Consider the following 19,182-nt stretch of genomic DNA (forward strand, 5'->3'; position numbering starts at 1 on the left):
AAAACAATAATCACCTTTTTGAAAGACTGGGCCAGCATTGCTTCAAGAAAGTTTATAATTTCACGCGTTTAAATAAGTCTTATCAGTTCAAACACTGATGTAATTTTAAAGCATTAAAACGCAAGACGCTGTGAAAGAAACTTCATTTGGTACTCGCACGCTGTGATAGATCGTTTACACAAGTAAACGCAAAATTATGTCAAAATGCCCATCATGACGAGTATCCACGTAAATACAGTCGATTATGTCTTAAGTGAACGAAAATATCGGGTGCGTGTCTATATAACGGATTTGTTATACATTGGGTAAAATAGTCTAAAAGTATGCATAACAACTAGATCTATTTTAGTGATACATTTTAGTATCCAATGATTTATATTTACAAATCAACATTTCTCACTTTGATTTTTTAAATGAGCTTGTTAAATTATACTGCCTACCTTCTGAAACAGCCTTTGCTTTGTGATTTAAAATGCTGCATACATAAGCACTAGACTTTACACCCACAACGAGCCTTAGCATTAACTACAGAGATGCCAATTCTGTCCTAATCAGTACATCATATCAACTAATCTTGTCTGAACAGTGCTTATGGCCACATGGGACCACAAAAAATAAAATAATAATGCTGTCAACACATGCATATGTCAAGCATTAAATCTTGGTATATTATCATTGTTGTCGCACATGGTCAGACCAGGTGTTTTGAAAATCAGCAGCTGTGTGTGAGAGGCGTTATTCAGATTAATTGATGTACACGGATTTGTTTTTATAATGTTACAATTATATCTCATTCAAGCTAATCCCCTGACTTTGATATTCAATACATTAAGCAAATCATTTGCCTTATAATATAAATAATATAATATAAAATATAAATAATAATTTTTTAATAAATTTTATAATAATATAAAATAAACTTTTCTTTTTAGAAAATTCCTGACTTTGATAATCAATATATTAAGTAAGTCATAAAAGCCCCCCCCCCCCCCAAAAAAAAAAAACGAAATAAAAAAAATTAAACAATTTCTTGATTTCGATATTCAATGGATTAAGCAAATAATTCGCCTGCAAGGTCCATATGCAAAAAAGGATAGGAAATAAAGTCCTAAAATAAAGAAAAAGAAAAAACAGAACAAAAAAAATTACATAAAAATGTTTTAAGAAATAAAACAAAATTAAGTTTAAAAATACCAGAGCCCGTGCAAGGATAAAGAAATATATATAAAATAAGATAAAATCTTAATTTTAATAAATAAATAAATCAAATAAATTAAATAAAGCAATAAAATTCCTTTCGCTCTCAAAAGCACTGATCCTGTGATCCCGAGTCCCAGAAGATGCGTAAACCCAATCAGATCAGAGATTATGGAAAGTGCTGCCATGTGTAAAATGCATCAGGTGGAGCTTGAACAAACTCTCTGAGGCTGAGGCTGTTGGAGCGCTGGAATAACCCCTACTTCAAAAGAAAGCTGACCTCCATGGATATATTACAGTAACAGTAAGCCAGTTTTACATTGAGAGATTAGAGTGAGCCAAGCACTGAACTCACCCTTGACCCACTAATACAAACCAGGTGACAGAATATGAATCAGTGATGAGCGGGAGGAAGGAGTGAGACCAGCTTAATTACATTTCGAAATGAAAAACGCATTACAAAATTGATCTGGACAAATCCCATCTTGTAGAACCTGGAATGGGATTATAAAGGGAAGGCGTGACTGGAGCGTCTGAAGAATGAGTTTCTGAAAAGATTTGTGATGTTTGACTAAACCACAGCACCTTCAGAAGGGTCCATCAATACCTGACAGAAGCGCGGGAGTGTTTTACTGCAGGCCTTCACTTCAGGACACACACGCTGGACATCAAGTGCTATCCAGAGACATTTTACTTTCTCATTTAGTTTTATTTATTTATCATTTTAGTTTAATTGTTTAATCTTTTCGCTATGTGCTTGTGTCATTTTATTCGTTTTTTTTAAATTTAGGTTTAATTTATTTTTATTTCAGTTTTAGTTTTTCAACTAATTTTTATATTTTATAATATTTCAGCTTATTTCAATTAAGAGAGATGTTTCTAATAGTTTTAGTTAGAAATAAACTATATGATGTAACGTATTGAACATAAAAAGCAACAAAAACTTAAATTTCAGTCAATATTTACTCACCCTCGTGTGCTTTTTTTATTCTGTGGAACACAAAAGAATATAGAATATATTTTATAGAATGTGTTCCATAGAAGTTTACATTTATTTGTAAACCCCCAATATTCGTTAAATATAATGATTCAATAATGGCAATCTATCACTATCAAAAAGATAACTTTATGCATTTCATGGCTACATTCTGTTCATTATTAGACATTTCAATGGAAATACATAAATAAATAAAACCATCCTTGCACTATCATCTTAATTCTAAACATCTAAATTAAATTACAAGAGAACCAACTAGCTTGCAGCATAATGCCATAATCATAATTCATAATCAAATTCAACATACTGTAGTGTTTTATTATTTAAAATGAGCAGAACGACCCAAAAATCAATACATCTGTGGCCTATTTGTTAAATATTATGATTGAATAATGGCAATAATATAACAAAAAGACAACATCATATATTCCATGGTTACATTATATGCAGCATTGGACATTTTAATGGACATTTTACTTAATAAATGAACACAATCGTGCACTTTTACTTCCTTGCACAAACATCTAAATTTGCTACAGTATATACAATACTAATTGGCTTGCTTCATAATGATTATGATGGAACTCCATCATGCTTTTTTAAGGCTCCTTAAGTTGTTCCCAAAATGCCATATCGGTATAATCTTACCCACAAGCCTCGTCACGGCGCCTCGGCACTTTTATAACTGTGACAGTCTTCACACGGCGGTAAAACAGCAGATGCTCACTAACTCCCGTCTGCACGTAAAATTCAGCAGCTGCTTTCTTTTATTTGACTGCTTCATTTGTCTAACAACCAGTCAGCCAAGTTTGCTCACGTTCTGGCGCTTTGCCACTTTCCACTGCTATAAAATCAAGAAGCAGACATCCAAATTGCTATTAATATTCGGCGCTGTATAAAACCCTGTGACCGTTTACAATGGCACTGTATTAACAACCTAATTCATCACTCTTCACCTCCACACCTTCATGGAGACGCTGTTTACTGGACGCTCAGTCATTACTACAGAGGGGAAGCTTTTATACAAGGAATAGGCCTAGCTCAGCCGAAAAAAAAAAACTGTCAACACCCCCAAAAAAGGACAAAAAACACCATAAAAGTACTTTATGCACGGATTTTAAAACTAAGGTCCAGGGATTCCCATAGAGTGCATTAGTGCCTGCCCCTCTTTTCAGCGCTGTTGGTTCTGGATGTATTTCTATATTTCCCATAGGGATTTCAATCGTTAATAATGATTACAATCCATGAACCAAGCCAATCAGCTACGAGGTGAATCACGAAAGGTACAAGACTGTATTTAACAGCTTTGGTGAGGGAAAGAACTGCAATCCCATGAAGCAAAAAACAATGGAGGAATATACTACATTTCTATATTTCAGCAGCGAAATTAGTTCTCAATAGAAAGATCACAGCAGAACCATTATTGACGTGATTCATTACTGAATGATTCAGAGCTTTGAACGAATTGGTTGAGTCAAAGATTCAATGACTCATTCATAAACAACTGCCTCATTCTTAAACGAATCAATCATTTGAATGAATGACTCAATGGCTCACTCACTAAGACGGCCACTACTGGCGGTTTAGTTTCATGTTTAATTTTTTCTTATTTGTATTTTTTTTTAAATAATATCATAACATTATTTAACATTTTATTTCATGTAATTTTTCTAATTGAATTCCAATTGAATTTATTGATCAAATTTAAGAATTTAAAAGAAGCAAGATTAGAAGGAAAAAATGCCTTCGGGGTAAATATCATAAATATGCAGATTTAAATATCGCAAAAGCTGAGAATATTGCTTCGGAATAAATTATATTTACACCAAAAAAATAAAAATTCCAGACAAGCAACTTTTTTACTCTGACAAGTGAATGACTGATTTACTTGACTTGACATGAGCCCTGATATATATATATATATATATATACAAACATTAATTTTGAGACTGTAGAGAAATCGACTAGCAAACATGGGGGGGGGCGGAGCTAAAGAGCTATTTTGCACTGCTGTTTTTTTTCCAACTCTCTGATTGGTGTAATTTTCTGTCCAGCATCATGGGTAATGTACTTTTTCACCAAGAATCCCATTGATAACATAATTATTTGAAAAACTATGCTGAAATAATGCAGGCTTCACGTCTTCAGCAGAAGCAAATACCATCAACTTTGCAACTCACAGCAGGTCTGTCTTTAAAGGTTTATAAGTCATTAAAAATCAATTTCCCTATGGAGAAGTTTTATTGATTTTTTACTTCCTCAACCAGACTTTTGCACTCTTTAGAGAGCCTGTGAAAAAAAAAAAGTATGTGCTCTACAAAATGTAGTTTTAGTGCCCTTAATGTTAACATGTGCAATCAAAATATGTATATTAAAATTCTTCATTTAATATTTTTACATTGGTTATTAAATATTAAAATTAAATAATTCATGCAAATCAGTCAACAATGACAGCGAAATGTTTTTAAAGGTAGAACATCTTCAGGAAACCCTGTCAGGTTAAAGGCATGAACAATTAAGACGAAATTTAAGACTTCTTAATCTTAGAACGTCAGAGAAATATGATGGGATATGAAACAATTCCACGCGTACGAACACGAGTACATGCAGCGCTCGCAGCCAGCGTGCCATTTTCCTCCGCCAGGATCCTTTGAATGACAGAGCATTAACATAAAATTAGCATAAACAAATGAGCGTAATGCGACGGCCACGGAATTACCCTGGCACACGGGGATGAGAAATGCGTGCTCATAAAGCATTCCCTTTCAGATGAGTTCGGATGTTTCAAGGACTGTTTTGAAACGACGCCATGATTGTCGCCGAACAACACACTAATCAACGTGGTGTGTTGCCCGGGACATCTTAATAATCTCTCTGTCTGTCTAACTCGCGCACACACATACATACACACACACTGACCGAAGCGTGCAGGAAATACAAACACCACTTGTCAACTCGAAAGTCCTGGTCTTTCATATTAAAGCCCTTTGCTCCTCTTTCCAGCCTTAAAATAGGACCGGAGAAGGCCTGAGCGCAGGGGTGGTGAAGAGGGAGAGGTGGCTTTTCATTGAGATTGACAGGGTGGCGTTATCAGCGTGAAGCACCTGCGCGGGGTCAGTGCCGAAAACCGGAGCGCAACCAAAGCCGATCCCGGCAGTCATCGCTGCTGTAATTGCTTCCATTGACCCTCCTCTGATCGGCTTGGGAATCTCTGACAGGCCGGTCAGATGTTACTGATCTCTGCAAGTATCACATGCAGATGTGCTCCCGTTCAAACAGATGCTCCTAATAATAATAACTGTAAAATAAAATAAAATAAAATGATAAAACAAAACTAAAACCCACCATCAATAGCTAGCTCCTTCAAGACCTCATGAAATGTAAACGCTATTTTTTTTAGATATTAGCTAATGTCTGTTAGCTATAAATCAAAAATAACAGAAAATGAAAATAAAATTACATAAATAAAAAATAAACTATGAACCACCAGCAAAATGTAGTTCCTTTAAGACCTCATGAAATACAACCCGAATTTGTTTAGGAATCAATTAATGTCTGTTAGCTATAAATTAAAATAAATAAATACAATAAGATAAAAATAAAAATGGGAGAAATGAAAAATAAAGTGACAAAATAAAATAAAGTAAAATAAAATAAAAGACCTCATGAAATCTGATTTTTGTTTAAGTCAAGTCACCTTCATTTTTATGCTTTTAACAATATAGATTGTTTCAAAGTAGCATCACAGTGATCATAGGAAATTAAAGTAGCAGAGATTGTTTGGCTTTACAGCAGATCTAGAATAAAGTTATTGTCCAGCTAAAGTTAGTTTTGATTTATTCACTTCCGTTGCAAAGAGCATTATTAACTTAGAGGCCGATACACGACACCGCTCTAACCGAAAACCCTTAACACACTCCGGCCGCTCATCCGTTCAAAGCCCACAATCTGTTTGCTAACTCAAGAAGAAAAAAAGATTGGTGGTCAAAATGAACAAGCTAACTTTAACTATCTCGATCTCAAAATATATACACACCAATGAGCCAAAACATTATGACTACCTGCCTAATAAGCTGTTGGTCCTCCACGTGCTGCCAAAACATCCCACAGATGCTCAATTGTACTGAGATATGGGGAATTTAGAGGCCAGAGCAACACCTTGAACTCTTTATCATGTTCCTCAAACCATTCTTGAATAATGTGTGCAGTGACAGGGTGTTTTATTCCACTTCCACCAGGGAACACCAGTCATGAAACAATGCCAATGTGTTGACACATTCCTCCCATAACCATCATTAAAATTGTGTGTGACTAGAGCTTCTGTTGGCCCAGACCAGACTAGATAGCCTTTGTTGACATGTGGCCTTGTTAGAAGATGATATTCGCTTAAACTCTAACTGGTCATAATGTTTTGGCTCATACATTTTTTCCTCAAAAGCGGGACCACCCACCCACAAGTCTGTTCGCCAACTCAAGTACACAAACACAAGTACACACTTGCAAAAAAAAAAAAAAAAAAAAAAGGGAGGCTAAACACACAAGCAGTGCAAATAAAACATTTCCCGCTGTATTTTGTAGCACTGGACGGAAACCGAGCCAGAAAAACACACATTTGTGTACTGGTTGCACATGATGAGCAGGTGCTGGTAGTCGGTATAGCGCTTGCACAAATAAATGCACACACAGAGAATGCTGGGAAGGTCTTCAGGTGCACACTATTAGATTACAGGCCAAAAGCAGACGGGATGCTAGGATATCACAGCGGGAGCCGGCGTGCTTGTGTTGGCTCTCGCTGGCTGTGTGTTGTTTGAAACAGATCCAGGAGCGGCTAGTGTAAACGTGCGGATGTCTCGCTCCAGATCCGCCTTTGTTTCATCTCCATCTCTTTGTACGGCTTTGATCTGCGCTTCTCTCCGGATTAAAGACGCCTCGCCCTGCAGGGAAAGGACGAGAACTGACGTTCCTCTACATCTGCATGTCGTGACGATATCATTCTCAAACAGGATGATGAAATGAGATGTGATGATGTCAAAGAAATGTATGGATTCTGACAGGTCACGTCTCTGGGGAAGATCAAATGTTTCGTTCATGATTGCTAGCGCTCAAAGTGACGTAACCACACAATACGAGGGCGTCTTTCTCCATTGACGGCTTTGAAAAAGAGATTTATGTCATCGCTCGACAACAATCACGGGCAGAATTACACCTGAAGATCATCTAAGTAGATTAACTATGACACGGAAAATCTGTTGAAATGCAAAAGATAATGAAATTGAGAATAATGCAATAAAAAGTTACACATTGAAGTTATCCACAGCTTTGTCAGCTTGTTTTGCTAATACATTGGTTTATTTTCCCATTTCAAGAAGGTCAAGAAATTCTTCAGACTTCTAAAAAATTTCGATCAAAAAGCAATAAATAAATAAATAAAATGAATAAATAAATATTCCGCCTTCTAAAAACTTATATCAAAAGAATAAATCATATTGTTGTATTTCTGTCTTATTTTCCAGTTAAAATAATGCATAAAAAAAAAAACAATTCATTTAATTCATCCACAGCTTTGTCAGCTTGTTCACCTTTCATGTTTATTTGCTCTTGTTAGATCTAGAAATTCTTATAGCCTAAAAGTATCTATCAAAAAGTTTAAAAAACAACAACAACAACAGATAAATAAATAAAATAGATCAGACATAGATAAATAAATAAAATAAACAAATATTTTCCCAATGAAAATATGTAAAAAATTAACTGGATAGAAAAAAAGACTCAAAACACATTTTTGACATTTTTGATTTTATGACTTGTTTTAAGTATACTCAATTTAAAAACAAGTGAAACAATTGTTACATTCAAGATGCAATATGAAAACAAATCATAATATCTTATTTTCTTTTGCTTAAAGCAAATTCATCTAGGCCAAGGTAAAAATGGCTAATTAAAAACTCATTAAGAAGTCATTGTTTTGCAGTGCACTCATGCACTTTAAATTTAGCTTGTACTTTAGATTGCTCTTTTTAAATATCAAGGTTTTGAGTATGATATAAATGAATGTAATAAATATCTAGTTCAGTCGTGAAACTCTAGATGGCACAGGCTGATTGGTCCTTTACATGCACCTTTACATGTCCTTTACATCTGCAAGCAATCACATCATTACCGCATGGCAAAAGCTGATTGGCCTCTGCTGATCCTGCAGCCAATGAGATTGCTTGCTCAAAATTTAAATAGTCTGGTTCAGTGTTTGCCCAATGTGTCTGAGAAAATAGAGTAGACCAAATACAACAGACTGGGCCATCTGACCAATCAGAGCAGAGTAGACCAATCACAACAAACTGGGTCATCGGACCAATCAGAGCAGAGTAGACCAATAACAACAGACTGGGCCATCTGACCAATCAGAGCAGAGTAGACCAATCACAAAAGACTGGGCCATCTGACCAATCAGAGCAGAGTAGACCAATCACAACAAACTGGGTCATCGGACCAATCAGAGCAGAGTAGACCAATCACAACAGACTGGGCCATCTGACCAATCAGAGCAGAGTAGACCAATCACAACAGACTGTGCCATCTGACCAATCAGAGCAGAGTAGACCAATCACAACAGACTGGGCCATCTGACCAATCAGAGCAGAGTAGACAGATCACAACAGACTGGGCCATCTGACCAATCAGAGCAGAGTAGCCCGATCACAACAGACTGAACCATCTGACCAATCAGAGCAGAGTAGTTTCTTGGAAAGGAGGGGTTTATAGAGACAGAATTCTCAATCAAACTGTTTCAGACAATGTGAGTAAAGAGGTAATGCTGCAATGTGTATTATGAGAAAATTGAAGTGTGTTTTGATGCATGTAAATCTATTGTAGGAGACTCCAAAACAAAATTAGGAGCATTTAAAATAGCATAATAGGGGGGCTTTCATTTAAATAAATGCATGAATGCTAAAATAAATAAATGTACATAAATCCATAAATAAATGCATACATACATTCAATAAATTCCAGTTTCTTGGCTGGTAAAATTTTCACTGTTTACTCACTATTTGCACCAAGCCAAAACCTACTTTTGGACCCATGCCCCAAACCATTTCTCACTCTGGATAAATTGATGTATTCACATCTAATAACTTTAATAACTAGTTTTTATACTTTTCAACGCGTTCAGGAAAATCAGTGACTATGCAAACGCTTCTTCGCTCCCATGAGCACCTCCATGCATCAAGACAATCAAATTAAGGGGAGGGTTTATGGAGACTAAGTGATAAAAATATTCGTTCATTATCTGGTGGCGCGTTCCTTCTGAGCGTGAATGGAAATAAAGGAGCGCTTGATTAGCTGGTGCGCTGTTGCTGTGACAGCTATGACATGTTCAGCAGTCCAGCGGACAGTAGATAATTACTTTCTCCTGACAGGCAACTTGTAGAGCAGCTATTAGTTTGCCTCTCAAAGTGCTTCTTAAATCAGGTACATAAGTGCTATAAGATATGAGAAGTCTTATCTGCATTGGCCGAATGCTTCTGCTCATTTCTTACACTTATTCTCTCTCTCTTTCGCTCTCTAACACAACATGCAATGTGCAGTTTCATCAAGTTTCATTTAAGTTTTCCACAATATCTCAAACTGAATCGTGATCATTCACAAGGTGACCTCCAATCTTTTGGCGAATTCAAAAATGAAAAGTCGATACACTAAACTGGTGGATCACAGGTCAGTTCTGGAGAAAAAAAAACAATGCTAAATGCAAATAATAATATGCAACTGAACATATAATTGTGGATAATTATCATAACACCATTTTATGATAGCAAAATCAATAGGCTTATGAACTTTACAATAGGCTAATGAACTTCTATATTTAAACAAAACAAATCAGAGAGATGACAACATGGACATCCTCAAAAACCATGAACAAGACTACAAAGTAAAAGAAAATGAACAAGCCAAACTACAAAAAGGTTCACTTGGAACAAGATTTGTAAATGATTGGTTACCAAAGAGCACAAATCCATCGAAACTGATTTGACACTTAAAGATTAAAAATTACTCAAACTAAAAATGCTTTATGCATTTATAAAATTGTTCTTGTTTATGTCGTTTTAATAGCGTTGCATGAGCTTATGCAGTTCAAAGTAATATTACAATCTTTCAATGTTTGATTTTCAAAAATATATTTATTTAATTTTGCACATTAAACAATTCTGAAGACAATGTGTAACAATTTAGCATCTTGAAGCCCAATCCCAGACAGCAACATAGTGTCGGCCCAGATCCGGCACACATCTGGACCGTGTGGAATACAAGTCCTGAAGCTAAACTTGTTTTGTCACACCTAGTACGACGAGCGCACAGAGATCAAAAAGATGCAATATTAAAACAAACAAGCCACTGAAATATATATATATATTTTTTAAATAATAATTTTCCAAGTTTTAAAAAGATCTGCATTTGTAAGTGAAAGCTGTGCGTTTAAAAACATGGAGATCTGCATCATTATCCATGTGATCCAACACAGTTATGAAGCAAAAGCAAACATGTCTGACTGGAATCTTTTGATCTTCAGATAAGCCACTATATATAGACAGCAATCTCTTGAGTAAACTCAGACCGCAGAGCTGGACCTGACATTAATGGAGCCCATACGACTCCAAAACTCCCGCTACGGGTTCAGAAGTTTGCTTTTATATAGTCCAAAAACAAAGCCTATTTCTGGAATTTCAACCTCTTGAGAATATTGTGTTCTGTGGGTTGTTATCATAGTCTGTACAGTTCCATGTGCCCATCACATACGCTTTAAAATCCTAGACAAAATATTAAGCTCCATTTAAAACATGCAAAACATGAAAGATGCATTAGTTTGGTACATATTGCTGACTTAAGTTTGACTGGATGTTGTCAAGTTCCTAGGAGTTGCTCGCTGTTCACAATGCTCGAAATATGGGTTATATGTATAATGGCGTTAATGGGGGTTTATATGTTTCTCTGAAGGGAACTGACTGTCTTCAGAAATGTTTTGATGGCATTTTCTTTTCCTCTTACCTTTGTATAATGCCTATTGTTAAATTAGTGTTTATAAGCGCTGCGCTGTGTACGGTGGTAATCAAGGAAACGCTATATCACTGCTTTTTCATAAGCGCCACCTACTGTCAAAGAGTGAATTTCACAGATTACGCCTGTTACGAGCAGGTATGTTTAATGTAGGATAATTTCACAAAGCTAAAGTCAGACCAAAAAAAGTCTGTATTTGCTTTTAATCTTGAAATCATAATTTAAATTTAAAAAACAACTGCTCATGTGTATTTAGGGCTAATACTTTTTTGTTTAAGGCCAGTTTGTCATGTAATAGTGCAAATTTACTATTGGAATCGGACCATTGGTTTGAAAAAAAAATTGGCAATTGGAATCGGCCATGAAAAATCATGATCGGTGCATCACTATTGACCTAACATAACTAACTCTCATGTTTGTTTGTTTTTTTCCATTATTTAAATAATCAAGTTATACAGTAATTAAAGGTGAAGTGCCTGAGCTTGCAATTTATATTCGTAAGCTAGAGCATTACAGAAATAACCCTGGTATTAATTTTTTATATATATGTGAGATGCAATGCAGTCCACCTGTCCATTCTGACTTCATGCCCTCCGGCAAGATCAAATCCAGTGAGAGCAATCAGGAAGTGTTTCCGTCTGTCCATCGCTCTTCCTGCTCTCTCATTCATGAGGCAAGACTCGTACAGAAATACTAAAGTGTGAAGCTATAGGCGGACGAGGAAATAATGCTCAAATGAAACCTGAAAGATCTGCTCAGAATTTCAAAACCTCTCTTTGTCGCTCTCATTAAGCATCTTCTGATTATGTTCTGCTTCCTGAAGCTTGGCAGAATGAAGTGGATTGGAACGGATTCACTGAAACGAAATGACTCAAACTGGAGGAATCTAGGGTTGAAGAGTCTTGACAGCTCAACATTCCTCTTCAGGATTTAAACCCACAACCTTACAGTTGTGGTCTAATGGTTAGAGAGTCTGACTTGTAACCCAAATGTCGAGGGTTCGATTCTGAATAGAGTTCACTACTCACTGCTCCTAATGTGTGTGCACTAACTTGCATGGGTTAAATGCAGAGGACAAATTCTGAGTATGGGTTACCATACTTGGCCTTCACGTCACTTCACTTCTTCACTTCACTGCCTTGATCTTTAACCACTAGGCCACACTAGTTTTGTGTCTGCTGTGGGAAAATAAATGTAATGAGGTCCTGATACTCTCAGGGGCCTAATAAACATGACATACTGTACACACGGCACTGGACAGGTGCTTTGTTCAGTGAAGCTGAAGGCCTGCTGTGATAAACTCTGTGTGATTAATGCCAATACATTTCACTTCCCGGCCAAAAAGAAAAAAAACCTGTTTGGATTTAAATAGGCAGATGCTTAAGCATGGATGATTGGATCATTCTTGCAGTGATTATTATGTTTCTAGCATGTTATATCTTTGACAAAAGTTCCTCTAACTCTAATAGAAACAACCATGTGGGAAGACACATCATGGATATATTCTACACTCTAAAAAATAATTAAGTGGCTTAGTAAATTTCACAGTAATAATTAACTTTATTAACCTAAAAAAAAATCTCTAAATATCATTTATACTTGATGGTTTGAGATTGTCGATATTTGATAAAAAAAATAATTGACTAAAAATCCAACAGTTAAGTTTGTCTCAAATGTACAGTTATATTTAAGATTTTTTCACTTAAAGAATGTAGTATTAACTAACTTAAGTAGTATTAATGAGTATAAATGTAGGCAATGTTGTATAAATGTTAAGACAGTATAACATATGCTGTATTGCTGTACTCATGGACAATAAAGGCCTATGTCATGTATAACGTTACCTGTGGTTGTGTCGAGTATGTTACAAAGGTTCAGAGAAAATTAAAATTTAATATTACTCATACTATATAAGTTCATATTTTACTCATAAACAAAAACAGTTTTTCTCAATTATTTCTAGACAATTTTATTTGATAATGTACCAAATGCAGTTACTCAGATCTACTTATCATTTTTTACTTACATTTACTCAGTTCATATGGTATATGTAATAGATTTCATTGCGTTCAAATATAATCAATATTTTTTAACTGTAAAAATGTTTCACCAAAAAAAATGGAGTAAATAATAGTAAACGTTTTTAGAGTTTAGTTAACAATGTCAAGATGCGTCAGGTAGGGCTGTCGCGGTGAAGGAATTTCCCTTGCGGTCATTTTGAGTGGCTCAATAGCGCGATATGCGGTTTTACCGCCATTTATTTATTTATTTATTTATATTTATTTGTTGCTATATAAATATGTGTTATGATGTGGTCAGCATACACAAAAACAATGTAACCGAAACTAAACAGCGTATCTGCGCATTGAAAGACTGTCACTCAGCCGCAGTTTTTACGCCAACGGACTGTCTTTGAGTGAGTCATTAAACCGTTCAATCAACGAAACGTTCAAAAAAGCTGATTCCTTAAATGATATATGTAATGAAACAAGGTTTTAATTATTTTTTAACTTTTAGCTCCACTTTTCAAGGCTCAGCTGGCCACTTTTGGGCAAAGCTGAAGCAATGCTTCACTAAATATGGACCAATGGCATTGATTCAATGCGTGACTCGCTGCTTTTCCCCCACGGCTTCCTCACGCCGCTGTGTAATGCTGACCAGCGCTGACCATTCATGGTAAATACCCTTCCAGTTAAAAGGATGATAGTATGACAAATATTTCGCTTTCCTTGGAAACGGCAACCTTTTCACGAATATACATGACTTGACTTCAAAGACAGACGCAGGTAATCGCACGCGCTCAGTCGATCACTTTAACTGTCTGTTAGGCTTAAGTCCAAATCCACGAATCCTCTGTACAAATCACCATGATAAACAGTCTTGTTATCGTTATGAACTTATTTAACATTCAATACACATGGTACGAACCACGACCCACATAACGAAGGGTGGCCTTATATGAAAAAAGAAAACGCGGTTTGCGGTTGCTTGCATTCCTCTGCGGTTGGCCTGTCAGTAGCGCAGTACTGCAATATTGCGGTTATTGCGACAGCCCTAGCGTCAGGCTCAAATTGTGAAAGCATGGATGTGAGGGACATAAAGAAAAAAATTGATGCACCTCTTGATGGAAATAAATGTTGTGATGTTATTTCCATCAAGAGGTTCATACATTTTTGGTCAAGATCTTGTATTGACAATGCAAGAGTCTAGCACTCTGTAAAGTCTCCTCCAGCACATCCCAAATACTTTCAATGAATTTAAGATCTGGACTCAGAGAAGCCGATTCATGTGTGAAAATGATTCTTCATGCTACTCACAACCATGCTTTCACATTGTCATCCTAGAATATGAACATGATATGTCTTTCTACATGGTTGTTTAAGAAATGAAAAGCTGCACACTACATTAATTAGGGTTAGAAGAACTATTGCCAAACATACAGTATACAATAATATGCTAGAAACATAATAATCATCGAAGGCTACGACGCAAGTTAGTACAGAAGAATAAAACGTCATCAGCATGCACTAATGGTAAACAAATAGAGCAAGATTAATCGCACTTTAGCAACTGTGGTTTTTATGTGCGCTGAAAAAAAGGGAGGAAACGAAAGAGGAGAATATAGACTTGGTTATAGCTTGGGAAAACACGCCAGCTTGACATGCCAATTTTGCAAATGAAGCAGTAGTTTTAACTTTTCACGCCATGTTGTGTTGATCAATACGCCATTTCATGTTGGATTTTTATTGGCTAGTCAGTAGATGTAGGTCATAGCAGCAAACAAACTATGAGATGATCATCCTACATTTATGACACTGTAAGAGCCATTTTGTCTTTATTTTAAACATGTCATATAAGTGTGCGTCCGGTAGGGGTCTCTCTTGGTAATTGGTTGCAGAATATAGGTATGAACCTTCCTTAAGGTGACAGGTGTTGCTGGAGGGAAGGTGCACGCAGTTGTTGGACCGCTACACTAAGTTATGCTATGCCACCATAAGCAAGTAGGAAATCTGTAGTGGTGGGCAGATCGAGGCTTTGTTAAAACACTGAAACAGTTGAATCAAATGTGCCATATTGTGCCGAGGCTTCGAAACAATCCGACATCCGTCTCCACGGTGACCCCTAGTGGTCAGAACAGTGTAAATGCAACAAAACCCCAGGCCAAACATGCATAAAAACTGATTTTACTTTCAGTAAAACATTTGCAATAGATTGTAAAAGGTTTAAAATGCAATTATCTAATCATCTAATAAGATTATCATGTGTAAATGTGTTATTTTATCAATTGTCAGGGTTTGTTTTGTTTGTCCTATGAATGGCTCAGCTAAACAGGCCAATAAGACTATTAACTACTTCATTTTAATTATACTAATGTCTAATTAAAATGTCTACAAATGTATAAAACTCATCAGAGATCAGGTAAAACCCACAGACACTTGTTCATTGGTTCTCAGTGACTCAAGATTCATGGGTTGACAGAGATCATCACCTCCAGCAGTGAACCATTGAAATTTCTAAGTGTTTCGAAACAGTTATGACGTAATGAAGCCTTTACTGAAATCATGTGACTCTGACAAGCCCCGTCCAGCAGCTCTCAGCTGCTTTAAGTAATAGACTTGGCTGCTTACAGACACTGTCAGAAAATGATCGCAGGCTATGTTTGGTCACAAGACCGTGACAACGTCTTTGAATATCTCTCATTGTATGACCTGTTAGGAGCCAAGACCACAGAAATCATCACGATTGGTCATCTTTCGTCTGGGACAGCCCAAAATCGTACAATGTGTACCGAGCGAGCATTAAAGTTGCATCAAATGTCTCTAGCACATCTTTATATCCTGCTTTGTTATCAGATTTTGTCTGTGAAATAATATCCAATTTCTTTGGTGTTGTCTGCAGAATGGACCGCTGTGACAGAAATTAAATGAACTGTCAATTTGTGGCAGAATAAAACGTCAATGTGCCAGACTTTATGCAAAATAATCAAACATGTGGCTTGCAAGACAACGTCTGATTTATAGACTAAAGCTGCAGCTCTCAATGATTTTGTGACAGAAATTACCAAGCATGTGATTACAAGAAAAAAAACATTCAGGGTTTAGCAAACAACATTTGGGTCCCAGAAGCCCCGATTAGTGTCGGCCGTGAACCAAATAAGCAATGACAGGGCCACAACAAACACACACGGACCAGAGACTGAGATCTGCAGAACAACAGCTGAAAGGACCCGAGACGAGAAGAGCCGTAACACAAGTCTCCAGCTCAGATTGATGTTGAGAGAAACCTCCTCACTCACCGTCTGCTGGTGGCCGTCATTCACACCGTAGACGCTGAGTTTGATGCGTGTCTCACTGCAGACGGGACAATCAGGTGGGAAACTCCCTCCAGTGAGGAACACGGGATCTCTTGTTCCCTGCAAAGAGGAAAAAGAGCAGGAGGTGAATGCGCAAGGATGAGAAATGAACCAACAGCGAACCTGCAGCACGCATGATCACTCATTCACTGAAGAGTTCAGATGACAACGAGGCCAGTCGGAGTAGTGATGTGCTAAACCAGGGGGTTTCAAACTGGGGTGCAGATAATTTACTGTGTAGAAATATAGCCTTGTAAAGTAAAATATAATAAAGTAAAATTAAATTAAATCAAATAATTCACAAAATTGTCCAGATATTTAATATTCCAGATAATAAATATTTGTTAAATATTTCACAGTATAAATTTTCCCTAACATAAGAAAATGCATAAATTATTTACAAAAGTGACGATAAGTCTCTTGCTCGCAAAGTCAGCATTTATTTGATTAAAAATCATAAAACACGTGTATAATCAGTCCAATGGAAGAGCGAGACGTCATAGCCGGGTGACTTCATCGACCAGGAAACTATAAAGCAACCCTGAAATCAGACCACGACAGCTTCTGAAAGGCCTGAAGCAAGTCGATCAGGGCTTGCAGGAAGTATGGCAGATAAACGCAGTGTCTCGTTCCCTATCAGGGAACCAGGGTTACATACGTAACCTGAGACGTTCCCTTTCAAGGGAACTCGAGCTGCGTTGAGACGCGGTGGGAACCCCATACCCACTACGCCATAAAGACAAATGCCCGTTCTGTGTGAAGTCCTTTCACACACTAGAAGCAAGCAACCTAGCCCCAGGAGTGGAGAGGTGTAGGTCATAAAATCTGACAAATGTATGTGGTGAGGACCAGCCTGCCGCATTACAAATATCCTGAAGGGAAACACCCGAAACTAAAGCCTAGAGGCAGCCATACCCCTTGAAGAATGGGCCTGAACAGCCACAGGTGAACGCTGTCCCGCCGCTTCATAAGCAAGTGAGATAGGCTCAACTACCCACTTGCTCATTATCTGTTTAGATGCAGGGCAACCTATCTTAGGTTACCCGAAGCAGACAAATAATTGTTTGCAGCTCTGAGCAGCTCTGTGGACATACGCATCCAAATCCCGGAAAGGGCATAACAGATTTAAGATTTTCCTGATCTGGGGTATTAAAGGTGGAGGACAGAAGGCCTGGCCTCATGTACCACGGAGAAGACGAAATTAAGGATCTCTCCTCAAAGATAACCCAGCAAAGAAACATTCATTACAGAAATCAAGTACTGTACCAACAGGGCAGTAACAAGATTCAGAAGGCGTTCTCTGCACCAGGCAGAGAACAGCATATTTAGTCTTCTCGTGGAAGGAGCTCTAGACTGGAGTATGGTCTCCACGACCTCGGTCGAGAGACCTGAATCTATGAGCTGGGCCCCCTCAGAGGCCGAGCCCACAGTATCCACAACTCCAGAGCTCCCAGGAGCAAAGATATCGGGAAAAGCGTAGAGTGTGTAGCGGCAACCACACCTATTACATCCCATCCAGTCCAAGCGGAGCTGGATGCGTGAGGGAGAACCACAAGGGCAATGCATTGTACAAGCGATGCGAAAGGTCGACTTGTAGTTTGACCGAAGTTCTCCCAAAGAAGCTTCACCACCTAGGGGTGAAGTCTCCATTCCCCGGGCCACAGCCCCTGCCTCAACAGGATATCTGCTCTGATATACGAGACCATCAGTGTGTTGTTCGGACCCTTCGCCGAGCAACCACTCATGATTGCCCCCGACTTGTGAGGGAAGCATCCGTCGATAGCATTATGCGTCGACAAGAAGCCCCCAACACTGGGCCTGGGCGAGGAACCAAGGTTCTTCCACATAACCGAGGCACGAAGGCATAGCTGCGTGACCTTGATCATGCGAAAACGATTTCTCCTCGGAGAAAACCCCTTGGTCCTGAGCCACCACTGCAGGGGTCTCATGTACAGAAGGCCAAAAGTAACTACGTTGGACTCAACTGCCATGAGCCCCAACCAAAGACCTTTCACCAAGCGGCCACTCATGACCGCACCCCATCCTGTGAGGGAAGCATCCGTCAATAGCGTGACGCGTCGACAAGAAGCCCCCAGCACTGGGCCCTGAAAGCTTGGGCCCTATGCTTCGCCCCTGAAAGCAAACCTCAGGAACCTCCTGTGATGAGAATGGATAGATAAGTAAGCGTCCTTTAAGTCTATTGTGACAAACCAGTCCTCGGACTGAGTCTGTGACACAATCAGAATCAGAATCAGAATCTATTTTATTGCCACGTAGTGTTTTGCACATACAAGGAATTTGCTTCGGTAATAAGGTGTTACCGAGGCTGCTATAATCAGCGCCAACTTGAGAAAAATACAGCATGACGTGAGTGGAGGTGAGGAGAAAAAAAGGCAACCCCCAGACTATGCTCCTGTAAGGAGAACAGTCTGGGAACAGGAAAAAACACCTCACCAACATTAGCACATAAACAGTACACTCTACAAACAAGACATTGCAACACGGTTGGGAGTGGGGGATGGAGGTAGTCCAGCCCAGGCAAGCAGCATCCGGTCCTGCAGCCATTATGGCACTGGTCACAGACCCG

The 19,182-nt window shown here is 38.0% G+C and overlaps 1 protein-coding gene across 5 annotated transcripts in view; it reads right to left on the minus strand.

Annotated features, from left to right (window-relative positions):
* Positions 1 to 19,182, minus strand: part of inpp4b (inositol polyphosphate-4-phosphatase type II B) — a 177,119-nt gene that overhangs the window by 147,715 nt on the left and 10,222 nt on the right. For all 5 annotated transcript variants that reach the window (XM_077245910.1, XM_077245908.1, XM_077245907.1 and 2 more), the window contains one exon: positions 16,539 to 16,655. In XM_077245910.1, the coding sequence (XP_077102025.1) occupies positions 16,539 to 16,655 (117 nt within the window). Of the gene's footprint in view, positions 1 to 16,538; positions 16,656 to 19,182 lie in introns of those variants that run through there.

This window comes from Siphateles boraxobius, unplaced genomic scaffold (assembly GCF_051911475.1).
Source record: "Siphateles boraxobius isolate OS27281-9 unplaced genomic scaffold, OSU_SipBor_1 29, whole genome shotgun sequence".
NCBI classification, from domain to species: Eukaryota; Metazoa; Chordata; class Actinopteri; order Cypriniformes; family Leuciscidae; genus Siphateles; species Siphateles boraxobius.